The sequence below is a fragment of the Pseudovirgaria hyperparasitica genome (genome assembly GCF_010093815.1).
Source record: "Pseudovirgaria hyperparasitica strain CBS 121739 unplaced genomic scaffold EJ05scaffold_14, whole genome shotgun sequence".
NCBI lineage: Eukaryota > Fungi > Ascomycota > Dothideomycetes > Acrospermales > Acrospermaceae > Pseudovirgaria > Pseudovirgaria hyperparasitica.
Genome location: NW_022985562.1, coordinates 755,114 through 780,762, shown reverse-complemented (window position 1 = coordinate 780,762; position 25,649 = coordinate 755,114). Strand labels below are relative to the sequence as shown.

At 52.5% G+C, this 25,649-nt stretch overlaps 9 protein-coding genes across 9 annotated transcripts; 4 read left to right on the top strand and 5 right to left on the bottom strand.

Moving 5' to 3' along the window:
* Window positions 1-3: 3 nt before the first annotated feature.
* Window positions 4-1,915, bottom strand: EJ05DRAFT_126565 (RNA polymerase Rpc34). Its single transcript, XM_033739114.1, has 3 exons — window positions 1,770-1,915; window positions 1,335-1,712; window positions 4-1,264 (listed from the first exon to the last, which is right to left on the bottom strand). The coding sequence occupies exons 2-3, from the start codon at window positions 1,601-1,603 to the stop codon at window positions 322-324; spliced, it is 1,212 nt and encodes a 403-aa protein (XP_033597667.1). The 5' UTR covers window positions 1,604-1,712; window positions 1,770-1,915; the 3' UTR covers window positions 4-321.
* Window position 1,916: 1 nt separating this feature from the next.
* On the bottom strand, window positions 1,917-4,060 carry EJ05DRAFT_126559 (PAP2-domain-containing protein). Its single transcript, XM_033739113.1, has 4 exons — window positions 3,841-4,060; window positions 3,751-3,777; window positions 3,177-3,685; window positions 1,917-3,130 (listed from the first exon to the last, which is right to left on the bottom strand). The coding sequence occupies exons 1-4, from the start codon at window positions 3,909-3,911 to the stop codon at window positions 2,253-2,255; spliced, it is 1,485 nt and encodes a 494-aa protein (XP_033597666.1). The 5' UTR covers window positions 3,912-4,060; the 3' UTR covers window positions 1,917-2,252.
* A 973-nt stretch (window positions 4,061-5,033) lies between these two features.
* On the top strand, window positions 5,034-6,569 carry EJ05DRAFT_126400 (alpha/beta-hydrolase). Its single transcript, XM_033739112.1, has 2 exons — window positions 5,034-5,591; window positions 5,710-6,569. The coding sequence occupies exons 1-2, from the start codon at window positions 5,195-5,197 to the stop codon at window positions 6,504-6,506; spliced, it is 1,194 nt and encodes a 397-aa protein (XP_033597665.1). The 5' UTR covers window positions 5,034-5,194; the 3' UTR covers window positions 6,507-6,569.
* Window positions 6,544-9,011, bottom strand: EJ05DRAFT_126396 (putative long-chain fatty acid transporter). The gene is made up of 3 exons (XM_033739111.1): window positions 8,703-9,011; window positions 7,847-8,646; window positions 6,544-7,795 (listed from the first exon to the last, which is right to left on the bottom strand). The coding sequence occupies exons 1-3, from the start codon at window positions 8,707-8,709 to the stop codon at window positions 6,632-6,634; spliced, it is 1,971 nt and encodes a 656-aa protein (XP_033597664.1). The 5' UTR covers window positions 8,710-9,011; the 3' UTR covers window positions 6,544-6,631.
* Window positions 9,012-10,466: 1,455 nt separating this feature from the next.
* Window positions 10,467-12,905, top strand: EJ05DRAFT_494223 (WD40 repeat-like protein; the record flags this gene model as incomplete). Its single annotated transcript, XM_033746181.1, has 5 exons — window positions 10,467-10,586; window positions 10,646-10,748; window positions 10,801-11,037; window positions 11,084-12,200; window positions 12,251-12,905. 5 exons carry the CDS (start codon window positions 10,467-10,469, stop codon window positions 12,903-12,905), a joined length of 2,232 nt encoding a protein of 743 aa, XP_033597663.1.
* A 654-nt stretch (window positions 12,906-13,559) lies between these two features.
* Window positions 13,560-15,782, top strand: EJ05DRAFT_126384 (membrane transporter). Its single transcript, XM_033739110.1, has 6 exons — window positions 13,560-13,892; window positions 13,942-14,003; window positions 14,059-14,347; window positions 14,408-14,486; window positions 14,538-15,430; window positions 15,483-15,782. Exons 1-6 carry the CDS (start codon window positions 13,728-13,730, stop codon window positions 15,585-15,587), a joined length of 1,593 nt encoding a protein of 530 aa, XP_033597662.1. The 5' UTR covers window positions 13,560-13,727; the 3' UTR covers window positions 15,588-15,782.
* Window positions 15,783-15,977: 195 nt separating this feature from the next.
* Window positions 15,978-17,474, top strand: EJ05DRAFT_503516 (uncharacterized protein; the record flags this gene model as incomplete). The annotated part of the gene is made up of 1 exon (XM_033747434.1): window positions 15,978-17,474. One exon carries the CDS (start codon window positions 15,978-15,980, stop codon window positions 17,472-17,474), a length of 1,497 nt encoding a protein of 498 aa, XP_033597661.1.
* Window positions 17,475-18,284: 810 nt separating this feature from the next.
* Window positions 18,285-19,929, bottom strand: EJ05DRAFT_488736 (MFS general substrate transporter; the record flags this gene model as incomplete). Its single annotated transcript, XM_033745740.1, has 3 exons — window positions 18,285-18,899; window positions 18,963-19,615; window positions 19,674-19,929. 3 exons carry the CDS (start codon window positions 19,927-19,929, stop codon window positions 18,285-18,287), a joined length of 1,524 nt encoding a protein of 507 aa, XP_033597660.1.
* An 826-nt stretch (window positions 19,930-20,755) lies between these two features.
* EJ05DRAFT_126365 (mitochondrial dihydroxy acid dehydratase) lies at window positions 20,756-23,399 on the bottom strand. Its single transcript, XM_033739109.1, has 8 exons — window positions 22,888-23,399; window positions 22,736-22,833; window positions 22,661-22,668; window positions 22,532-22,609; window positions 22,449-22,478; window positions 22,351-22,398; window positions 21,261-22,297; window positions 20,756-21,212 (listed from the first exon to the last, which is right to left on the bottom strand). Exons 1-8 carry the CDS (start codon window positions 23,050-23,052, stop codon window positions 20,856-20,858), a joined length of 1,821 nt encoding a protein of 606 aa, XP_033597659.1. The 5' UTR covers window positions 23,053-23,399; the 3' UTR covers window positions 20,756-20,855.
* Between the last annotated feature and the right edge of the window lie 2,250 nt (window positions 23,400-25,649).

Here is a 25,649-nt window from a genome sequence, read left to right as displayed (position 1 = left end):
TGTTGTTTGACAAAACTGTTGTTTCTGCAAACACCCCCATGCTTTTTGCTCTCTCTCTCTGTCTCTCTCTCTCTCTCTCTCTCTCTAGATAGATAGATAGATAGATACAAACGCCTGCGCCATGTCGTCCGGCTTGGCTTTTTTTCGCCAAGTCAGTGAGTCATTTATGCGTGTATGTATGTATGTATATACATGACTGCCAGGAAACCTGTGCCGGGCCGAAAGGGGGGTATTCACTCTACACAACGCCAAACTATACATATACACCCGGACACCATAGGTACAAAAGACGCCCCGCCAGCCCCCCTCCCCTCCAAACCCTCACGCAACACCCTCCTCCTTCTTCCTCAGCGCCTCCAGCTGCGCATCCACGCGCTCCTTCAACGCCGGCGTCATCAGCATGCCCTCCTCGGCCAACATCTTGTTCTTCTTCGGCCGGAGCCAGCGCTCAAAGTACTCGCAGTTACTCGCGCTCACGGGCCCGCCTTCCTCGCACAAGTTGAACACGGGGCATCGACTACATGGCGCGCGCGTATACCCGTTTCCTTGTGCGTTTCCGTGTCCGCTTCCGCTTCCGTAGTCTTCCATGTCCCATAGACTGCCGGACGGGGCTTGAGAGTCGCGCGGTAGGCCAAGTGCGGGTCGAGCGACGCGGTATGTTTCGTCGGACATGGCTTCTAGCTTGCCGTCGTAGACCATGGCGTCCAGGACCATTTGCAGGTCGTGCTTGGTGAGGGTGACGTTGTTGAGGACGCGCTTGTCGTTGAACTCCTTGAGCAGGCTGTCGGTGGTGTGGTAGTCGGAGTAGTCGGGCGGCATGGGCCGGACGATGGGGCGCGGGTCGGGCGGCTTGAACTTGCCGGTGCTCGTCGACGTGCCGCCGGGGTACGCTGCCGCCCACTCGTCGCGCGGGATGTGCTCCCAGGAAATGTCCCAGCTGCGGGCCTGGACGATGACGCGGATCATGTTGCTCATTTCGTAGATGAGGCCGGCGTCGAGCTCGCCGCCGTCGTAGAAGGCGCCGCCGGCGACGTCTTCGGCGGCAGAGAGGTGCCAGAGCATGTACATTTTCTTGGTTGGGGATTTGACGCTGACGATGAGCTTGATGAGCTTCTTGGACTCGAGGGACTTGATGGCTTTGTTGAGGACGTTGGTCTGCATGTTTGCGCGGGCCTTGAGCGTCTTGGTCCACAGGCCGGCCGTCGAGGAGTCTTCGATGTGTTGGTAGACGAGGTCTTCCATTTCGGCAGGGTTGGTGCGGAGGCTGGATTGGGGGGGTTCGTATCAGTCATACAGTTGGTACAGCTTCGCAGTCACAGTCAGGAAGAACATACCGCTTCGCAACATCCTCTGGTCGCAGCTTGAAGAGCACTTGGCCATCCTGGGATGTGTAGACTCTTACAAGGTGATTGTTGACCAGCCATTGCACGGCATTACCGGTCTCTGCTCTTGGAACTACATTGTAGCTTTCAAAGTCCTCTTGTGCGAAGAAATAGTCTGGATCGCGCTCCAAGTGCTCCTGGCACGCGCCGTAGAGCGCTTGACCCATGGCCTGACTGGCTTTCTCCTTTGCCATGTCCGCGGGGGACATTTTTGGCGCCATCTTTGGGGAAAGGCAGAATTGGGGGACGACGCTATCGTTCGATCATGGGGGTCCAGCTGTGACCGTCGAAAGGAATGGTGCGTGTTGTCGGCGAAGAAAAGGTTCAGAGCTGGAGTCAAAATTCAGAGCTGGCTGGGTAGATTTAGAGGTTGAAGTGGGGCCGTACCGGTGAAAGCTACCTGACTCTTGCAGCCTCAGGCATCAACACCTCATGATAAGCCCAGGCCTTGCTTAAATGACGTCTCAAATCAATATTACCGACCGTAGAATGCACTCTTGACAAGCTTGCCCATCACGAAGTATCAAACGCACTCACAGATGCATCAAAAACTGTTACAAATTCAACAGTATATTGTATCTGCATAGAACATTTCCATCCTCAATACAATACAAGCCTGCACACGAAAGATTCTCGTAACGCGCGACACTGCGCAGTCCAGATGCCCGCTAAAAAACGGCCAACAAACCTAGGCACCAAATACCACCGACATCATAGAGAGAAGCAATTGTGTTGCTGCCCGATAGATACCCCGTAACGCCTTGCAAATGATAAATCAAAAACATAGCCAGCGTGGTCGTGATAGACTTGAGAGTAATATGGCAGTATCAAAAAAAAGGTTATCTCGATATGCAATTGGCGGCTGTCTTTTTATGCGTATGATTCAGTTAGTTGCACGCCCCGCTGTCGTTCAGGCTCGCCGATGGGCCTTCTCGGGACGGAGCTGGAGCGCTCTCCGTCGCTGCGGTGGACTCCAGGCGGAGTGTGGATCGTTGCCTGCACAGGGGGTATCGTCTGCGAAGGATATGAGGTATCTTCTAGGTTATTGTTGGGCTCGTAGGGGCTGATAGCGCCGCGTTGAGGGTTCGAGAGTGTGTACTGGCGCGACAAGTCGTCGTATTCGTCTTCGGACGAGGACTCGTCATAATTATCGTGGCGAGGAGGAGCCTGTAGGAAGGGATTGCGGCCTGGAGGGACTTGCTGCGAGTATGTTGAGCTTTGAGTCTCTTCGCGGCGCGGTACTCCATAGCCAGGTGGTGCAGGTGGGTTGTACGGAGATTGGTTGTTGACTGCTCGTTGTCGTTGGGAGGCGGATATCTGTTCGCGAAACACGTTGCCTTGGTGCTCAGCGACACCGGTCGACGATCCGGATCCCCGGCGCTCCTCGTCCCTCACTTTTACGATGGGCTGCAGTGGTATAGAATCCTCGTGAACGAGTCTCTGTTCCGGAGCTAGGGGATCTTTGCCCCAGCTTCGGATGGGGTATGCCCGTCCTTTTCTCCACGTCTCAGATACTGGTGGAAAGTATTGCCGGTAAGATCCCCACGCAGTGAGCATCCCAAGCAGACTTCCTGTGATGACGTCGAACGGGTGGTGACGAGCGTCCATGATTCGCGAGCCAGCTATTAAAGCTGCAGCCAGGGTGGGAACCATGACGATAAACGTCTTCCAGACCTCGCCTTTGGAGTCTAATACGTGCATTTTCGCTGCCAAGTATATGGAAAGGTAGAACAGCCCGGCAAACGCAGCTAGATATGTTAGTGGCCGGTATCGTGCGTCTCAAGTCGTACTCACAGCTGCTGTGACCCGAAGGGAAGCTCTTGAAGCCATCGCGGAAGATGTATTGATCTTCCTGCGTGCAAATAGTATAGTTTGAGAGCAGTAGCGGGCCAGGATCCTCTGTAACAAGAGGTTTACATCGATCTATGAGGTCTGGCCTCGGCTTTCCAATCGCGTTCTTCAAGGCTCCAGTTATGGTGAAGGCGGCACCAACCGCAAGAGCGAGACCGAGCAGGCCGCAGTTGAACTCCCATAGCCTATCCTTGAACCTGTATCGCCCCGTGAGCATTCTCCTCATCCCCGACTTGGGCGCAGTCGGTATCGCGTGCGAAAACAGGCCATCGATGACCAGAGTGTAGACTGCGATCACGGCGGCTGGAAACCCAACGACCAGCACGATGAGCAGCGGGACTGGCACTCGCTCCTTGACGGCATATGTATAATGTAGTGTGTAGTTCTTCAGAGAGAACTGCTGGTGGTAGGGCTCGATCTTATCGATTGCGTAGAAAGCGCCAATGAGGACTCTGGATTTATGGTCAGGCAACTTGAAAGGCTGGAATAGGAAGTTGGTCGCGTGCTAGAGACTTACATTATTATCAAGTAGTCGAGGACATATCTACAGGACGGTATAGAGTCAGAAAAGAAAGTCTGTCAAAGCTTGGTTGGGGGGGAGAAGTACGAGAATATGACCCTCTTTGGCAGCCTCTTCTTGGAAAATGGCAGCTTCTGATTGCCTGCGAACCGATCCATGGTGAAGTGGGGAGCTCTCTAAAGCCGCGCTGCTCCAGAGCTTGAGGATGGACAAAGGGATCGTGAGAAGTTATATGCGAGAAGGTGTTTGAAAGAGAGCAAAGTCGGTGTTCAAAGTCAAATAGGGCGTGGAAGTAGGGCAGCGGCTGAGGTCGTTCGAATTGCCGCTTGTTGGTGGAGGATGATGCAGCGCTGACAGACTCTTGGTCGGGGATCCAGGATGAAATGAAGAAGAAGCCAGGAAACAGGACCGGCAACGAGACACGCAACCGGTAGATAATTGAGGGAATTCACACAGCTCAACCAGTAGAGATTAGCGCAACGCCGCAAAGAAAAGAAAAAAAGTAAAAAGGCAGTGAAATGGAATGGGAACAAGCGAACCCCCTGGCCGTTGCGTTGCCGTAGCCGTTGTCCTTCTTCTTCTCTCCGCGAGTCGAAGAAAAGCGGGCTACGAATGGCATCAGAGGGAGGTGGCAGATGGATCTACTTGATTTAATTACTACTATTACTTTACTAACACTAATCACTCCCTTTGGAGGCATAAACGAAGAAACAAGTCCACTATTACCGCCGGCCTGCACAGCCCACAACACCAGACAACAAAGACTCTCCACTCTGCGCAACCTGACTGGCCCGAATTCTGAAACTCCAAGTTTGGCTTCCCTAATTACAGCGGAAACGCGCGTATCCTCTTTGGCAGCACCATGACGAATTCACTTCGCCTCATCTCTGCGCAATAGACTACCGCTACATGATTTCATTGCTACTTTGCCCATTGATCGTCGCCGGCATTAATTAGTTGACATGTCTGTTCCCAATGGCTAGATCCTAGAACCATGAAGCGTCGGCGCGCGCCTGTCTGTGGCGGTGTGTGCGCTATTTTTGTATGTATGTAGTATGTAGCTGGCACACAGCGCTGGATGGCCAGTGTCCAAGTCACCAGCATTGTACATTGAGTCATCCGTTCGACACTGACAACAAGTGGTACATACACACTCTACTCACTTTCAACCCTACAACTTCTTCAGACGTCAAGATAATGTTTAAGGTTGGAAGTTGGCCCTTTCGGAACCCCTAACTGGCTTCATTCCCCGGCAACAAGTAGCAGTTTAGTGTGAACCACCCAGTCCCCACCAGCCCACGACCGTTGCTTCAGCCTCGAGAAGACGGGCTCTCTAATATCTGCATACACGCAATGTATTTCTAATATAATCATCCACTCTTGTATATACCATGATCTCTATCCTGTGGTAGTGCCCCATAGACATCTCCCCAAGAAAGCCATGTTCTCCTCCTCTATCCTCCCCACACCACCCCGCGCCCTCTACACAGCAGCCCTAGGCCTCACATCCCTCACCACCACCCTCCTCCTCCTCCGCCACATCTCCCTCCACGCATTCAAATCCCCCCCCTCAGCCGCCAAGCAATGGATCGATGGCCCCCGAAAAACCCTCTTACCACACCTGTCGCCGCAAGAGCAGAGGAAACTGGCCTATCCACCTGATGCGCTGCCAGGCGCACGTGACGTCGATACCCCTTTCGGCAGCATCAGAGTATACGAATGGGGGCCCGAGGACGGGGAGAAGGTGTTGTTCGTGCATGGGATAAGCACGCCGAGCATTGCGTTTGCGAATCTGGCGCCGAGGCTGGTGGATGGCGGGTATAGGGTTATGCTATTCGGTATGTATGGACAACCACTTTCTGCATCTCCCCCCCCCTATATATATACCCCCTTCTCCCCCCTCCACCACCTCTCAGCCATCATAATCATAATAACATCCCCGCCCCCCTCCGACAGACCTCTTCGGCCGCGGCTACACCGACGCCCCCCTCGCCCCCTACTCCGCCCTCCTCTACACCTCCCAGATCCACCTCGTCCTCGCCTCCTCCCCGCTCCCCTGGCTCGCCCCCTCATCCTCCTTCCACATCCTCGGATACTCCCTCGGCGGCGGCCTGGCCGCAAACTTCGCTGCCCATTTCCCCGCCCGCGTGCGCTCGCTCGTGGCCATTGCGCCGGCGGGTCTGCTGCGCTACACCGCCATGTCGTGGCGCACGCGCATCTTCTACGCGCCGGCGGTGCAGGCCGTCATGCCGAGATCGTGGCGGGACGGCGTTGTGAGGCGGATATTGTGGAGTGTGGGTGGTGTTGAGAGGGAGGAGGGGGGCGTTGTGGGTGCGGATGAGGTGGGCATGGCGGCGGGTACGGGGGATAGTGATGGTGAAGGGGGAGACACGGACGATGGAGTGAAGACGTATGAAGCTGGGCGAACGTGGACGGCGGCGGCGTGTAATCAGGCAGTGAACGAGAGTCTGGATACGCATGCGGGGCTGCCGATGGCGTTTGTGTCGAGTCTGCAGCATGCGCCCATCTACGGGCAGGAGGACGAGTGGCGGCGGATAGGGTGCCGGGTGCTGATGATACTGGGCGCGCGGGATCCGATCATCAGGCTGGCGGAGTATGGTCCGAGGTTTGAGCGGCTGTTTGGCGAGGAGCAGCGGAGGTTGGTTGTTTTGGATGCGGGTCACGAGGTGCCGATTAGTCATGGTAAGGAATGTGCGGAGGCCATCTTGGGTTTTTGGAAGGAGTTGGAGTAGAGGTGTGAGGGATGTGAGAGGTGGGTTTTTATGTGTGAATGGAGATGGGCATTATCCAGGAGCTTGCATAGAATTTGTTCGCTGAGATTGGACGCTTGGTATCATTTACATGGAAGATGGCTTGCTCATAGCTTTGCGCCGCCGGATTCTATCATCTTGAGATCGCTCTCCTCGAATGGGACATATCGTCCGTCCTTCATCCAATACATCCGATCGCCAGTCTTGGCTATCTGGTCGACTTGAATCCCTTGCTCGCGCAGCGTAGCCTTCTGCTGCTTGTTCGTTCCTGTAAGATCCATAGCGCGGGTAAAGCGCAGGAACAGCGGTACAGCGTACTTTGGGAGGTTCTTCGAAGCTTGCGAGGCAATTGCTGTGAGTATGCTTTCCGGGGGGACTGGCACCGGAGATGGTGAGGATGATGAGGTCGTCAGTGTAGCCGTAGACTCCTGGTCTTTGAGGATGATGGCTGCACAGCCAGCACGGCCGTCATGTTTGGGAACCAGAACGCCATATATGTTGGCCTCCGCCACACCAGGAGTAAGACCAACCACTTCGCCTACTTCGGCAGTACTGACATTTTCGCTGCGCCATCGGAACGTATCGCCGATGCGATCGACAAACCAGACGCGGCCTTCACTGTCTCGTCGGAGTAGATCCCCGGTGCTGAAATAGGCATCCCCTTTCACCAAGACATCTCGTAGGATCTTCTTGGAGGTAGCCTCCTTATTGCCAAAGTAGCCTTGGAATGTACTCTTAATATCCTTCTCATCCAAGCGATAAAGAAGCTCTCCTGGCTCGTTTTCATCGACTGGGATGCAGAACCCAGTCTTAGCGTCACGTATAGCGGAATTGGTCTCGTGGTCGAATTTGACAGTGGTGGAGCCTCCAGCCATCAATTTTCGGATGATCAACCCAGATCTGCCAACAGCTCCACGTGCAAAGTCGTTCTTACTGCGATTCATCATAAGGCCGGGTCCTTCGGTCGCAGCATAGAACTCGCATACCATAGGTATAGCGAATCGTTTCTGAAAGACTGGCCAGACATCAGGACGAAGGCCATTGCCATATACCAGACGGACGTTATGCTCAGTGTCTGTCGGCAGTTCGGGGGCAGATAAAAGATATCGAAGCGTCTCTCCTACGTATTGAACCATTGTCGCTTTCGAAGACTGGACTTCCGACCAAAATGTCCGCACGCTGAAGCGTTTTCCTAGAGAAAGAGTTGCACCAGTCTGTAAAGCTGCGCCCATTGCCATTACGCTCGCTGAGCTGTGATATAGAGGCATGCACTGTCCTCTGCGTTAGCTATGTTTGAAAGAACAGTGACAAGTCGAACTTACTGTGTATATGATATCGGTCTTATAGGCAGGTAACATGCTAGCTGTGAATAGCGAACCCATTCCGATCTTGTGCCAGCTGACCACAGCAGGTTTCGGCAAGCCAGTCGTCCCACTCGTGTAGATCAACATGGCCATATCGGCTTGAGTTGCTCCTGCGCGAACTTCATCCGGATCCCTCCATCCTTCGGCACTCGATAATATCTGGTCCTCTGTCGCTCGGTCCAAAATCACCACCTTGACTGAGCCGCCATCGTCTCTGAAGGACTCATTACTGAAGTTCTGCCTCACTTCTTCTGTGAGCTTCTCTTGTACTTCAGGATCGACGATGATCAGACGAGCTGTGCTAGCTTTAACGCTGTGGAGCAAAGGTATCCCGGTCAGGTTGTAGTTGATGAGCGCAGGCCTCGCCCCCAGGTTCCATAGGGCAAACATCAGAAAGATCATAGTATCGCCGTTCGTAAAGTCAAGCGCTACAATATCGTCCTTCTTCACACCCATATCTTCCTTGAGCCAACGCGCGTACCTCAGCACGCACATGTATGATTCCTTGTACGTCCATGTCTTGCCCGAAAAGACCAGGAACGGATGATCGGCCTCTTTCTTGTTATTCGCACGGTCTTCGAGATCGTAGAACATGCTCATGCGATCGCGCCGGAGCCGCAAGCGCATACGAATCCCGCTTGATATAAGTGCGGATAGGACATGGAAGTCTGCAGTAAGGCCATATTTGCCATTAAGATACGCGAGTGACGCAGTCGCTAGAGGAAGAGCTATTGGGAGGCTCAGAGATCCCAGAAGACCTAGACAGCGTAAGCTCTCAATCTAGTGGAGAAGACGTCTAAATAGCAATACGTACCAGCCATGATGTTCCGTACGTGTTTTGTTTCGTAAAAGGGGCCTCAGTGTGCGTTGCAGCTCATTGGAGCTCGGAAGATGAAGCTTCAGGATAGGTATATGGTCTTAATCCTCAGCTATAATGTGGCATGATTCGGCGCGATACACCCGGAAGTGAATCAAGCGGACTGATAAAGTGCATTTTTCGGACAGCCCTAATGCCTCGGCTCGGTGACTGTTGTATCTAACGCCAACCGACATCGAGGGCAACAAGAACAATAAGGGCTTCATCCGGTGCGCGTGGATTGGCGGGTTTGGATGGCGACGGTCTGGTTTGCATGCGCGGCAGCGAGCCCGGTCGCCTCTAACAAGGCAAAGATGCATAAGACGTCCGAGCGACCTATTATACGAATGACATGAATCAACGAAGACGTGGATTCCCCGCAGTGTTGCAGACGCCAACGCCCAGACCAGAACGCCCAGAGCGCCCCGAGTAGCACGTTCTGCTCACGTTGCGCTATGCCGTGTCAGGTCATGTTATTGGCTGGAGGCCTCCTACACTACAGTCCAGTGTATCATGAATGTCCGACGTCTGCTTAGGGGCAGTCAGCAGCCTTCTTAATTAGTCATTACAATGGTCGTGACGACAACTTCCAAGTATCGGGTCAATATCAGCAGGCATAGATCGTGCCGTGAGATCGGAGACATTCCACTCATTTCAAGTTCTAAGCCCGGAAAAATCCTGCTTCAAACATCTAGCTATGAAGGACACACATTCTATCTATGTTCTGCGTGCTTGTGGCGAGTGTGTCTCTGACAAGGCCCGGTAAACCAAAGCGATACGTCTTTCCAAGTATCTTATCTCCAAGTTATGGTAGTTTTGTATTCAGGTACTTGATCAAGTGACACAACACCTACCCCTCTGATGAAGGCAGATGCTTCCTTTCCAAAGGGCGTAGATTAGAATTAACAGGCTCTCCGGCTGACCAGATTCACAAGTTGCGTTCTTCGCTGATAGAATGCGGCGACAATGCCAGCCTTCTCTACGAGCTGGCAAACACCACAGCAGGATACACAGCACAGGACCGACTGCAGTCGGATGCCTTCAGAGCTTCGTGCCCAAACTACCTGAAGGACGCCAAGTCGAGAAACCATTCTGATGTTTGATCGACGGTCTCGCAATCAATTGGCGGTGGAGTGAGGACAGAGACGGGTCACAGGAGACTCGGATTGCCCTGTTCTGTTCAGCCACTCGGCGGGGCATTTCCCCTCACCCCTAGAAGTAAGTAGCAGCCCAAAAGGGTGTCGGAGAATGGGAGAGGAAGGACATTAGCAGGGAGTTGTGCTTATGATGAGTGTTGTTGGACTGTGGCGATGCTGAGGAATGGACGAGGATGAGAATGCGGATTTCCAAGTTGATGAGTAGACATGCACCTGTATCATGTCTAGTAGGACCGAGTGTGCTAACCTGGAAGGCAATTAATAGTGTGTCCGTGATTAAAACGCGAGGGTGAGGCGACGCGAACGCGCTCCGACCAGGCCGTGGAGCTCTCTGCTAATTGGGCGAATCTGCAACTCCACACAGCTAAACGTTACCCTACACTGCTCACTTTGATTCATGGACCTCCATTCCTATTACCACCCTACCACTCTTTCACTCTTTTACTCTGCATTGTTCCTTCTCCACCTCATCCACGCCCCTCCTCGCTCTTACACTTCTGAATAGCCACTTTATATACCTTTCTGTTGACACCACCGCCCTTCAACGAGAGCCTCATCCGCCAACATGAAGGCCTCTCCTCTCCTCGTTTCCTGGCACAATGAAAACGCTGCCGTTTACTCTGCACACTTCGAGCCCAATGGAAAGGGTCGGTTGGCCACTGCTGGCGGTGATAATAACGTCCGAGTAAGTCTCAATGCTACCCTTCTCACTCGACTCTGCAGAAAGCTGATGCAAAAAAACAGCTCTGGAAGATTGATGGAGCAGGAGAGGAGCGTAAAGTCACCTACCTCTCGACCCTTATGAAACATACACAAGCTGTAAATGTCGTAAGATGGAGTCCAAGAGGTATGAATCACCAGATAATCCTGCTGTGAAGACGAGTTAATGGTCAATACAGGCGAGATGCTGGGCAGTGCTGGTGACGATGGTAACGTCCTGCTGTGGGTTCCTTCTGAGACCCATAGCCATCAGAGCTTTGGAGAAGACAGTTCGGAAGACAAAGAAACATGGAGGGTAAAACACATGTGTCGATCGACTGGTACTGAGATTTACGACATGGCTTGGTCGCCTGACGGGCAGTTCTTCATCACTGGCAGCACCGACAATGTCGTGAGAATATACAATGCCCATACAGGTCAGTCACTTACTTGGAGACAGAAATCTAAGCTAACACGCCGTAGCTACCATCGTCAGGCAGATTGCCGAGCATAACCACTATGTGCAAGGTGTTGCTTGGGATCCTCTCAACGAGTTTGTTGCTACGCAGTCCTCCGACCGATCCGTCCACATATATACTCTTAAATCAAAGGATGGCCAGTTCTCACTCAGCCAACACAACAAAGTCACCAAGATGGATTTGCCTGCGAGACGTATCTCCTCCACGAGTCCAGCACCTCCGGAGTTCACAAGCAGGGCAGCAGCACATTTCGTAGCTGAGAGCTCTGGTGTCGCCATTGGATCACCAGTTCCATCCGCGCCCGGAACGCCCAGTTCGCTCGCTCTTCCAATGAATCCTCCCCCTACATCGCACAGTCGAAGGTCGTCTTTCGGATCTTCCCCGTCCATACGGAGATCGGCTTCACCCGCTCCCTCGCTCCCACTACCAGCGGTAATGCCTTCTGCATCTCCTAGTGTACACGCTGGACTTGGTGTCAGGAATGCTGCTCTCTACCAGAACGAGACATTGACGTCTTTCTTTCGGCGGCTTACCTTTGCTCCCGATGGTAGCTTGCTGTTGACCCCTGCAGGACAATATAAGACTCTTCATCCCACCTTGCAAGACTCAGCAAAGACATCCGAAGACATCATCAATACCGTGTACATCTACACCCGTGCAGGCCTCAACAAGCCTCCAATCGCGTACCTGCCAGGACATAAAAAACCATCAATCGCCGTTCGATGTTCTCCCATCTACTACACACTCCGATCCGGCGCAACAGCAACTAAACAAATCACAATCGATACTTCTTCTGCAGAAGATGAGATTTCAGCGTTACCAGAGCCTGCCTTACCGCCCAAAGCACCGACACCCTCTTCAGCCATGGAGCCACCTCCACTTAGCAGCGCTACCTCACCCTCACCTTCGGCGAGTATGACAGCTTCCTCTCCTAAACCGTCTGAACCAGAACCTCCTGTATCATCCACTTCTGCCGGGCCGCAGAGCGCCTTCAACCTCCCGTACCGAATGGTATATGCAGTAGCAACGCAGGACGCAGTTCACGTATACGACACGCAGCAAATGAAGCCTCTGTGCGTCGTTAGCAATCTCCATTTCGCAACCTTCACCGATTTAACCTGGTAAGCAACTCTTTTACGTAGATTCAGCACCTTACTTACATGAACTACAGGTCGAATGACGGCTTGACCTTGCTGATGACCTCGTCGGATGGATTCTGCTCATGTCTCACCTTCTCTTCTGGTGAGCTTGGACAAGTATACCACGGAACGACTCATATCACTCCGGCGACTAAGCAGATACCGACCTCTATCAATACTGCAGCTTCGTCTGCTCACTCAACTCCTGTACCAACCCCAACAACAACGAGTGCAGCTATGACGAAACAGCCTTCGCAGCCCGGTTTCGCGGCATCGCCATCCTCTTTCGCGTCTGCTAGACCTGCTAGTCCTGCTCGGTCAATGTCCACTTCCTCTGTTGGGACGCAGGCGTCAAGCTTTGCTCCATCAGATGCACAGGGAATCAGTTTATCTCACGCTACCCCATCTATTGGACAAATTCCTACGGTTGCGGCTGCGGCCTCTGGGGCAATATCTGGGGTGCCTATGTGGACACCTCCAATGACTCCGAGTCATGGTCAGGGCACTCACAGTGCATCGAGCTCAATTAGCGGCGCTGTCACAGCGCCGGGGAGACGAGAGAGTGAGTCGGAGAAAGAGGACGGCAAGGACTCTCGGAAGAGAGAGGCTGAACCAGAGATAGAAGAGAGCCAAACGAAGAAGAGGCGAGTAGCCCCGACTTTGGTAAATTTGGATACGAATAAGTGACGAAGCATTTGCGCTTCGCTCTTTTATCGGTCGCACCCATCTCCAGGGTCTGTACTATTAATGCAGCGTTTATCGACGGCGTACAGCGTGGAGTTATTTGGTGTTTCAAAGGACATGCAGGACAATGCTTCGTCCTAGGGCATTACCAGTGGGAACGCCGAAGGATGAAATTTATTGACTTTGAAGATGAGGCATGTCTATACTGTCAAAGTCTTAGCGGCAGCGGTTATGTACTTGCTACGGACGGAAGATAATACCCGAAAACCTTGATGCATTTCGCCATGACACCTGTCCTACCATTTGCGCCTCTGAACGTCTTGACCTCTTTCGTATGCGACATGTAACAGCAGTTCGGATCGTGAAGCCAAGCTTGAGGATAGTGCACGTGCTCCTAGGACGGGTTGACAACGTCCCCAGCGCTCGGCGCTTGTCTCTAAATGGCCAGCACAGAACGGCGTTCAAAGGATGATGACGATGATGTCGCATCCATGCAAGCACTAACGATCACACGAGGTTTGGAAAGGTTGCAACTCGATGTGCAATCGGCGCCAATCACAGCGGGTGATCTTATACGAAAGCATACTAATGCCGACAACACGACCACCAGTCGCCTTGTCCTTGGTGGGGCCGTGGACCGAAAAAGCTCGTAGCGGAAGAAGGAACTGGTGCACTTATAAGGCAATGACATGACTGTGGTTGCGCGCCGGCTACTTACCCTTTTGTGCTTCATCCCCAATCTTTCAGTCTGAACGACTTGGGATCTAAGAGCTGGGACAGCTAGGATTTCAAGGCTCACGTGCGCATGGAAAGTTGAGATACGCCATGTCAGACGCGGAGAACACCCTCAAGAATGGAGAGATCGATCCATTTCGGCGTCCGGCGGAGCTGAGCGACGACGGCGATGTCAACTCTACGCACAAGGAGGATGTTTTGTCGCTGGAGCATACAGACCCGGTTCTGCATGCTAAAATGCATCTCATCAACAACGTAAGACTTGGACTGGCCTGGATGTGTCTCTGATCCTGAGACTCTACAGGCGATTGACGAGATCGGCTTCACCGGCTATCAGACGAAGCTGTTCATCTTGAACGGCTTTGGGTATGTTCAACGAGTTCATGTATCATCTTTGTACAGCATCTAATAAGAAGTCAAGCTACGCTGTCGACTCGCTCGTTCTACTGATACAGTCTGTCATCGCCAGCAAAGCCGCTCTTGAGTTCCATCCATCATATGACACTGCCTTAACCATCGCAGCCTACTGTGGTATGCTTGCTGGTGCGCTTTTTTGGGGCATGAGTGCCGATATAATCGGACGCAAATTCGCATTCAACTTCTCCTTGATCTTCTGCTCGGTGTTTGCTATAGTGGCGGGTGCTTCACCAAGCTGGCCTGTTCTTGGGACCTTTATTGCACTGTGCAGCTTTGGTGCAGGTGGAAACCTTGTAAGCATCATGTCTACCATATTCTGGTTTATTGAATGTGCTAATGAGCGACTATATCAGGTCCTTGATACAGCAGTCTTCTTGGAGTATCTTCCTAGTAAGCAACAGTGGCTCTTGACGCTGATGGCCGCATGGTGGGGTTAGTACTGATATATTCAATCTTCTTTCGACATGTGCTGACCTTTCCGAGGCGTTGGCCAGCTCATCGCAGGCCTCTTTGCGTGGGCGTTCATCCCGAACTTCAGTTGTCAGGATCCCACAATCTTCCCTGACGCCGCTCCTTGCACGCGCGGCATCAACTGGGGTTGGCGCTACGTCTGGTTCGCCTCTGGTGCTCTTGTGTTCGTCATGTCCATTGCGCGTGTCTCTGTCATCCGTCTCAAGGAAACTCCAAAGTACCTTATCGGCGAAGGCAAAGACGCCGAAGTTGTCGAGACCCTCCAAGAGATCGCTACAAAGTACAATCGCCCCTGTAGCCTAACCCTCGCGAGCCTTGAAGCCTGTGGCATCATAGACTCACAGGTTCGTCGTAACTCCGTCGCGCACGCAAGCAAACGAGCCTCGCTCGCAGAGATCGGCCTCCACCTTCGTGGTCTCTTTACAACACGCCGTATCGGCACCTCCACCGCCATGATATGGTTCTCCTGGACGCTCATCGGTCTGGCATATCCATTGTACACCGTCCTTCTCCCGAAATATCTCGAGTCGCGCGGTGCGGCTGTGGGCACGACGTCCGAGTATATTCAGTGGCGGAATTACGCTATCATCAACATGTGCGGCATCTTCGGGCCTATTCCAGCTGGCTTCATGTGTGAGACTAGGCTTGGTCGAAAGTATACCATGGTCATTGGAGCGCTCACCACGATGGTGTTTCTATTCGCGTACACGCAAGTTCGTACCGCAGCCCAGAACCTGGGATTCAATTGTGCTATCAACTTCTGTCTGAATATTTACTACGGAACTTTGTATGCGTACACGCCCGAAGTGCTACCGTCTGCTCATCGCGGGACCGGGAACGGATTTGCGGTGGGTTTCAATCGCGTTATGGGAATATTGAGTGCAATCATTGCGGAGGAAGCAGATGTGAGTATTGCCGACACGGTGCTTCAAAGTCTGAGAGCTGACTTGAATGTAGCCGAGAACCGCAGTGCCGATCTATATATGCGCCGCGCTTTACGTTGTCATGGCTCTCGTTGCGGCGCTGTTTCCCTTTGAGCCAAGAGGTTCTCGGAGTAGCTAGTTGCTGGTATATCAATCATTTTGTCCCCAGAACGGATAGACTTGCACGTAATGCGAAGCACTGTATGAGTCTGACAGACACGAATTACCGTATCCACGTGGAGATTCCGAGTAAATGCCAAGCCTCCAAAAGTGTCAACCTAAGTCCGCGTCAGTCTAGCTAATTAGGTCATATTGAAATGTGTCTGCCTACGAATTTCAACATCAACACAAAACTTCATCTACAAGGCTTACGTATACTTCTGGCGTCACCGGTACCTGGAATTATTGAAAGGACTTGTTGAAAGGTGTATGCCTATATGTCGTCGAAATCCACCTTACATCGTTCTGCTTCACTAGTCTTTTCGTCAATCCGTCACGTCTGAGCGTACAGAAGATCGGTCAACTCAACATGCTTCAGCAGCTTCCAGCAGAGATCCAGATCCAGATTACCTTACCACTTGGATCTGAAGACCTCGCCAATGTCCGGCTATGCTGTCATTCACTCAACAAAGCTGCTCGGATTCGCTACTACGAGTCCATCCGCCTCGAACTCTCACATTCCTCATCTGCAACCTATCTGTTGCGCATACTAGATAATGCTGTAACGAACCTGTTTGCACGCAATCCAGCCCTGCCACCGCTCATCAAGCACGTCTCTCTTGACGGATTCTCCGTCTTCCAACGCCTCCGCACTATCGAACATGAACGCAAACGCACCGTCCCCCGAGCCCAGCTTCTCGACCCCGTCCTCAAACAAGTCTACCACGAATCCAAAGTCGCCGCATTACAAACCGCAATCGCCCGATTCCTCGCCCAACTCTCAAACCTCCAATCTCTCCACGCCAAACCCGCCCTCATCTTCACCCCCTTCTGGTCTCTCCCCATCGAACCCTTCACCGCCCTCCGCTCCCTCACCTACCTCTCCCCCAAACTCCTCGAACACGGTTCCGTCCCCCTCCCTCTCACCCCCTCCCTCCTCACCGCCCTCTCCCTCCTCCCAACCCTCTCCTCCCTCACCCTCGCCGGCCGCGACTACGCCCCACCACCACCCTCATGGCCCCCCAGCACAACCCCCCAGCTCCGCGCCCTCCAAACCCTCCATCTCCAAAACGTACACATCCGCGAATCCACCCTCGCCCTCATCCTCGCCACCACCCCATCCCTACACTCCCTCTCCCTCCTCCTCGCAATGCACGCTGACCCCGACCCCTCCGAGTCCCGCAGCCCCTTCCTCGACGCCCCTGCTCTGCGCTCCGCTCTCACCAGTCTTCCATCCCCGCTTCTCCTCTCCTACCTCGCGCTCCAGGTCGATTGGTGGACGACCAGCGACGTGGACGTGCGCTTCGGCGGCGGCTGGGAGGCGGGCCGCGTCGTGTCTGGCACTGACGATAACAACACCAACAACGCCAACAACGCCAACAACGACACCGTCGACTGGGGCATCCGCGGCGCCCTCGGCTCATTGTCGTTCCTGCGTAACCTGCGCTGCTTGCGCGTTGCGCCCCCGGTGCTGTTCGGCTGGGGTGGAGTGCCGCTGCTAGACGACGTGGTTCCTGCTGGGGTGGAGGAGGTTGTGTTTGGGGAGGACATGTGTAACTGGGATTGGGGCGGGCATGCATATCGGTGGGCGGTGACGGGGCCGGATGATGAGGAAGGCATTGGGAGGGGGTTTGGGCGGGCGGTGGGGCGGTGGTTGGATGGGGGGCAGCCTTTGGGGTTGAGGAGGGTTGTGTTTTTGTGTGGGTCTGGGTCTGGTGATGGTGGTGGTGGTGGTAGAGCGGTGACGCCGGAGAAGCAAGCTGAGTGCGATCGTGCTGCGCAGGAGATTCGAGAGATGAGGGTTGGCTCCGGGAGAGAGGTGGATGTTTTGGTGGTGGTGGCGGGTGGGTATCCGGGGTTGGATTGAGGTCTGCTCTCGCTGTTGCGTGCTTGGCCCTATCTTATCCGTCTTTTAATCGTGATACGACGATCGAGATCGTCACTCGTTTGTTGGTGCTGGGAGAATCCGCATGGTTTTCGCATACCTACTACCTACCGATAGGATAGGAGAGGAGGAGTGTGATCTAGCTTAGATGACTAGGGGGTTATATAACTGGGGATACGTGCTTAGAGGTCTTCCTGTGGTACCTTGGTCTCTATATCTAGAAATTTTACAAGGGGGTTTCATTCTAATAGAGATATTGTTATGTATGTTCTTTATTCACTATGATCTAATAGTAGTTGAGTAGAATGATATGGATATATACGTGATACGCTATACTCTATATCTTATAACAGCTAAGCAGTATACCATCTACCCGTGCTATGTACGTCGGAGATACCCTCTTTCATAGTTTTATAGAGTTTCTTATACTTACTAATAGAGATGTATATTATTTAGAGTTATAGTATAATTAGAATAAAGGGTAAGAAGAGTAAGAAAAGAGGAACTAACTATATACTTAAGTCTAAAAGTAGAATATAATATTCTTATTGTTTTTTTCTTTAGTATATAGTAGTATTAGTAGTAGACTTACTCTAAGCTGTTATCTAATATAGATAATAATAACTCTAGAAGGTTTTAGAAGGGCTATTTCGATATAGTTATAGTCTTAAATATCTGGTACAATTTTTGAAGATAGAACGTGGAGGTAGAAGAAATATTCTAAATATTGTACTTATACTAGTTCACTAGTTATGTATCACACAAGTCTTCGCTCTATATACGATACATGTCTCAATAACTAAACCTCCACTCCACCCTCTCGTCGCCCTCAATCTTTCTTCGGCCCTCGACCTCGCCCCTATTCACATCAGCATCCCCCGCCCCATCTGCCGCCGCCAACCTCTCCTTCCGCGCATTCTCACGCACCAACACGCTCCTCAACACAGCCACAACCACGACATTCGCCACCAGATACCCGAGCGCAAATCCGTGTCCGAGCAGATACCGCGGCATAGTCGCGGGGCGATACAGCTGCGTACCCAGCACAGCGCCCAAATTGCCAATGCTGATCTGCATGGCCGTCGCCGTGGCGCGCTTCGTCTGCCCGCTGACGTTGAGGGCAGGCCACGAGAGGCCCAGCGCCACGGACGGGTATATGCCTGCGGCGGCGAGGAAGGTGCCTGCGTATGAGAGCGCGGGCCGGTGGCGTGGGTCTGGGTTCGCGAGGAGGAGGATGTAGCCGAGGGCGCCGAGAGAGGAGGTGCAGATTATGAAGACGGCGCGGGTTTGAAGGCGTTCGGAGAGGATGGCGAGGAGGAGGGTGAGGATGGTGGCGAGGGCGTAGGGGGGTACGGTGAGGAGTTGGGCTGTGGCGGCGGTGTAGCCGAGGGCGGTGATGATGCTGGGCTAAGGAGGGAGGACGGGTTAGTAGATAGGTTGGGTGCGAGGGAGGTGAGGAGGGAGACATACTAGGAAGAGAGAGAGGGTGTATAGCGGGAGGCTGAGGGTGTGGAAGACTAGGCCGTAGAGCCAGCACTTTGGATCGCGTAGGGCGTTGCGCACGCTGGCCCAGTCGAACGCCTCGTCTTCTGTAGCATCACTGTCCTCTCGTAGACGCTGGACGACAAATGTTCGTTCGGCGGGTGTTAGAAAGTCACTCGTACCTGGATAGTTGCTGACGAAGAGATATGCAAACGAGGCGACGACGACAGTCAGGAGGCCTTCGAGGATGAAGATCCAGCGCCAGCCGGCAAGCCCACCTACGCCGCGCATGAAGCCGATTCCGTAGGCCAGGATGCCGCCAAAGGCACCTGCCAGACTGGCCATGCTGAAGAAAAGTGCTACACGGTACTGGCGCTCGTTGCGCTTGAACCACATGCTGAAGTAGTACACGACGCCTGGAAAAAGGCCTGATTCGGCGACACCGAGAAAGAAGCGCACGGCGAAGAAGCCCTTGAGGTTCTGCGTGATGCCCATGAGCGTGGCCACGACCCCCCACAGGAGTGTCAACGTAGGGAGCCAGAATTTGGGCGTAGTTCGTTTCAGGATGATATTGCAGGGGATTTCAAAGACAACATAACCGATGAAGTAAAGTGTAAGAGATGTAAGGTATTGATTTCCAGCTGCGCAGGTGTTAATATATCGTCAGGACCATTCTGTCATATAATTGCGTGTACGTACTCATGCCTAGATCAGTAGTGAGACCCTCGAGCCTCGCATTGCCAACATTGCTGCGGTCGAGAAAAGAGAGGAGGTACAGTACGGCAACTGCAGGCAAGAGATGGATGTCAATCTTGCGGAGCAGTCGCTTCTCGTCAATATTGGTATCGAATGCTTCAATATCAGAGTCTGTGCCTGGCGAACCGGAATTCAGCGTGGTATCTTTTGCATCGCCTAGTCCCTGCGATCCTAGCTCTTGCTTCTCTGCTGATGCCATACCAGCTAATCAGCTGGCTTGTCTAGAAAGAAGTATGAGATCAAACGTGCTAATCCTTGAAAGTCTGAGCAATATATATATGAAGAGATATTTAGATATCCCAGGATGACCTGCCTCACTGACTGGCGTGTCTATAGCATCACCAAGGAGAGACAGATGGACACAAGGAGGTTATAGCTGCTCGCATGGCAGCCACGCGCAATACATGCCAACATTTACGTCGTCGGCCTGGGCATGATCCTGGGTGGAGGATTGATGTAATATTGTGCCATGACAGTGGCTTGATTGTAGCAGAGTATGTAAGACGAAACATTACATTCGACAGTATCGCGAGTTAGACACCATGGCTGGGCGGCAGTCCAAAAGAAGTAATTCGTTTCAACGATGACGTTTGGGGCGTCACTGTAAGCTGTTCCTGTGCAGTAATGTAAGCTGTTACCGAGCACACGCCTTAACTAGTGTAGATGTCGTGATTTAGTGATCGGCAACGGCATCTTGAAACTTCTTGGCTCCATCTGAGCCAGAAATATTGGTGTCTAGAGCCAAAGTAAGTGAGAATACATAATGCTGGCATGCGACTGTGAAGAGAGTGAGGTGGCAACTGGATGTTGAACACGTTCATGTCAAGTGAGGACAGATGAAGATGCATGGAGATCTGAGAATCACATAGTGCGATTGCGTCCAGCACGTGACTGTCTGCCAGCTCACGTGAAGACATTCTTCCCATCTATGTCCCATACGCCGTCTACAAATAACATTGATGCAATCGGATCAAACGCGGCTTCATCACCCGCCGATAGAAGCCCTGAAACTAGAAGCGAAGAGCAACAAATGCCGAAAGCGCTCAAGGTGAAGCATGCCTGCAACGAGAACAAATCGTAATCGGCCACGCCCATTACACATTACGACCAAGCACGGTAACTGGCTCAGAATAGATCCGTCATAGCACCGCGACTAGCATCTCCAACCAAGGCTGCGTATTTCGCCAAAGTTCCACGAGTTACGGCCGGTTTTGGTGCTGTCCAAGACTTGAGGCGGTTGGCAACCTCCTCATCAGAGACGTTCATGCTAAGAGAGTTAGTGACGGCGTCGATGGTGATTATATCACCGTCCTGGACGACCGCCAAAGGTCCTCCGACTGCTGCCTCTGGTACGATATGACCGACAATGAAGCCGTGACTTGCGCCAGAATATCGTCCATCGGTGATCAAGGCTACGTTGGTGAGTTTCGCTCCCATGAGAATAGCGCTAGCCTTGAGCTGCTCTGGCATACCGGGTCCACCCTGTATAGATCAGTAGAAGTTTTTGTCATGGGAAGTTAAAAAGCCGACCTTGGGACCCTCGTATCTCACAACAAGCACCAGGTTCTCTCCCCTGGGAATTTCGCCACGATTCAGAGCTTGATTCAACTGCCACTCCTTGTCGAAAACACGAGCCTTGCCGGTAAAGGTCATACCTTCTTTACCAGTAAGCTTAGCGACAGCGCCACCAGGAGCTAGGTTGCCTCGCAAGATCTCAATATGACCTGTAGCTTTTATGGGATTGTCCAGTGAGCGAATGATCTCCTGTCCTTGCTTAAGTGATGGCCAGGTTGCAACGTTTTCCGCCAATGTCTTGCCAGTCACAGTTGGGATACCACCGTCTAGCAGTTCGGCAGCAATGAGCAGCTTCAGCACAGATGGAATGCCTCCAATCTCATAAAGATCAGCCATCACGTGCTTGCCACTAGGTGCGAGATCTGCGATAAACGGTATCTTGTTGGATACGCGCTGGAAGTCATCGAGGGTGAGGTCTACACCAGCAGTCCCAGCCATAGCGAGGTAATGCAGCACTCCGTTAGTAGAACCACCGAGAGCCATCATCAGGACCATGGCGTTCTCAAAAGAACGTTTTGTGAGCAAGTCTCGGGGTCGAATATTCTTCTCGAGACACACGCGAATTGCCTCGGCAGCCTTCTGGCATTCTCTCATTTTCTGAGGCGACTCGGCAGGTGTGCTTGATGAACCGGGCAGGCAAAGGCCCATGGCCTCAATACCGCTGGCCATGGTGTTGGCAGTGTACATTCCTCCGCAAGCTCCCACACCTGGACACGCGTGTTGCTCAATGTCAGTCATAACTTGACTTGCCGATACGTTGGGATCCTTGCTCGTGAGAGTGTTGTAGAGGTAAGCACCAGAAGCTTCATAGCATGTCGTGATGTTGATACGCTTCTTGAGAGTATTGCTGTAGCCGGGCATGATGGTGCCGCCATAGATCATGATAGATGGGCGATCATGACGGGCAAAGGCAATGATAGTACCCGGCATGTTCTTGTCACAACCAGGAATAGCAATGCAGGCATCGTGATGCTGAGCACACGTGACGGTTTCTAACAAAAATCAGTTGTAGCTCATCGACGACGTATAATAAGCTTGGGCTTACCTATGCTGTCGGCGATGATTTCTCGAGATTGGAGAGAGAATCGCATTCCTAGGTTGACGTCAATGTTGAGCAACATGTCCCGTATCGGACGTACTCACCCTCCCCACCCATGGTTATACCATCAGATACTGGAAACCGGTTTTAGTTGACGAAGAAGTCGACACTCAGAGGTCGGACTTACCTCCGATGGTGTTGTACTGCCATCCTATCATACCAAGCTTTTGGACTGCCTGTTTGGTCGTCTTTCCCAGCTCCAACACTACAGTTGTAAGTGATTGCGGTCATGGTCCGTAGAATAGATACCACCCACAATGCGTGCTGAGCAATCATGTCAGCTTACGATTGGTGTGGGATGTGGGATGCATGGAATGCTGAAAGTACTCACTTGCAAGGATTCCCCTCCCACCAAACACTAGCCACACCTACGTGCGGCGCATTTTTCATGGCATTTTCGTCAGACACACCTGCGGCGTACAACATGGCCTTGACGGAGAGTAAGTGCTAGCGCATGTGTACTGCAAACGAATAGAAGAATACCTGAGCTCCAGGAAAGTCATGGTCGTTGGTGAGAGTGGAAGAATGGCGGTTCAGTACGGGTTTACCATCACGGACAGCATCTGCTGGACGAGCGGGGAAGTCAAGATATCTTGCCTCACCCGGCGCACGCGGTATAGACTCTTTCTCAAGATTATGGGGGTCCATTATGAGGAGGGCAGCTTGTCCTGGCCAGAAGAGCGAGATGAGTGGGTGGGATGTCAAAGAACAAGAAAGCTAGGAGCGGCTAGGAAGGGTATGTAGTAGTAGTACGTCTGGCGGAAGGTGAAGCTGCAAAGGCTAAGTAAGGTGAGCTGGTGCTCGGAAGATGATAAGAGGCTGCTGCCATGGATGAATGTCAATGTAGAGGCATGGGAGCCATGGGAAGATGGTAACGGGATCCGGGCCTAAGTGATTGGCACCTATTGTGCAGCCGTTCATAAGCCGATCAAAGCATGCCCCAGGTGATGTATGGTAGGGTACGAGTCGGTACCTTGACTTCCATGAGCCAGCCCCACAGCTATCAATGCCCACGACACACTGCTCATGTGAGAGAAAGGCCGCAAGTGGAGGAGGGGAGAGAAGGTGAGGAGATTGGATTTGCGTGGTAACAACAGACAAAGGCCCGTTTTCCATTACCTTTTTCGTCTTCAATATTTGCTTACGTTGGCGCGAGCACCGTCCCAGACATCCAGACTCGGTGCGATTTGAAGAGGGGATCACCTCAAGGAGAAGTGAGCAGAGCTACGTCACGTCAACGCAGAGTAAAGCATAAGAAAAACTCAAACTCCCGAACTGCAGCTTCATGGCTGGCGTCGAGCGTGCCGGGTGCAGCGTGTTGCGTCGAGCCCACCCCCGCTATTCTATCCATCCGTTGGCGACGGGCAGCGGTTAGTGGGCAACGGTCGACGGGCGACGGGAGTGCCAAATGCACTACGAGTAGCAAATAACGTCGATATAGCAACATTAATGTTGGCTCGAGAGCAGATTGAATGATGATGCGGTGTAGTGTGTGTGGTAGGCGGTTGCAAGAGGGGACACCACCAACTTGCTTTTCTTGCTTCTCCCCCCCGCTGCTTCATCCAATCCATACCCGCATGCATGGCGGCGCACTTTTGCCTGTACAGCGTACTTGACCGCAAACTGGCCCTCGACCTCGAGCTCGACCTTCGGTAATATTAGGTCTGGCATCCGTGCAGCGCGGAGACATACCTATGGCCTGGACCATCAAAATAACCGGCTCTTGAACATGTCGAACAAACTCCATGCGAGGCCTGACAGTGCCCAAGCCACCTATGGTCGTGGTCGTCGTAGTCGAGATGCATGCAACAAGATGGATTGAGAAGGTTAAGCGCATCTGTGGCTAGACATGCACGTTGCCGTGTTCCGCTTTCTGTTGATCACTCGCCGTCTTCTCCACGCCTGTGGCTGTCTATATCCAGAGGAGACCCGAACTGGTAACAGATGCTATTCTCTGCCGGTTAGCTCCAGGCCAAAAGGAGCGAAAGGAGACTTGGAAGTAGCCGTATTCTGTTGTTGAAGCCATGAGCCAGCACTATGATTGGAGCGTCGCCCGAAGATGACGAATGAGGAGCGACGCAGGCCTTTCCAGAGCTGTGAAAACGTCCGCCCGGTATAATCACGGTATTGCGGCTGAGGACATGTGCCTGAGGTACCACTCTGTTGTGTTGAATCTTCGAAGCCTGTGCTGGAGTATATAGGCAAGTGGAAAGTCGAGCGATCGAAACCACATGCTGGTACTGTTTCTGGAGCCGGAGCTGGAGCTGGAGTGCATTCAAAACTTCATGATATTGACTGGGGAGTAGGCAAGTCGGCCTGACTCGGAGAGTCAGATGAAACGGAGCATTGACATGGAGAAAGTAATGAGGAACACAAGAGCTGGACTTTATATGCCGTGCAACCTCACACAATTACTAGTATTATTATATACGCAGGGTTATAATTCCATTCCTCCTGCCTATGTTGGACAACAGATCACAGGTGGAATGAATCCGAAACCTTGGACGCGAAGCAAAAGCCACAATGCAAACAAACCGCGCAGTCTTACCGAGGTGTGTGATGGAAGAAAATTATATAGAGCCTGAGGCTATAATTAGCCTGAGGCCATAATTCAGGCACCTTGATGACTTTACAGACATCCAAATATCCAGGCATTCAGGCATTCAGGCATCCAGGCAGCCAGGCAGACCATGGATGACGAGCAGCTGCAGCCACGCCGCAACGTGCATCGTCATCGCGATCGAGCGACACAACCAAAACACGACACAAAACACTCTCAACAAAGAGATTATCACAGCGTCTGCAATAAAGATGTCCTCTTCAGTCGCCTGCTACAATCCATAATTCGCCGCTGCCCGTCTCTCAACATTTTATGCTAAACTTCCGCTGCTCCTACTCGACCCGCGCCATTTGACTTTCCCGGTCTCTCGACAGCTTCTTTCGTTCGCTACATTCTTCAACAACTGCTTTGGTCAACAACTGACGGGAACAAGCAAAACGAATTACCCTACACCATCTTCTTTAATCCTTGAACCTTCTTAGCCGTTTTTCTTCTTCCAGCCTTCCAAGAAACCACACCTCACAGCAAGCTGACCACCAACGGATCGGCTCGACAGCGCCATCCCCCCCCCGTTCGTTCCAGGTACCACGTTGGCACGTGTACGCCTTTCGACGAATCGCATCCACTGCCATCTTCTTGTCGCGAACCCGCCTACGATAACCTTCCTTTATCCGCCTTTACCACA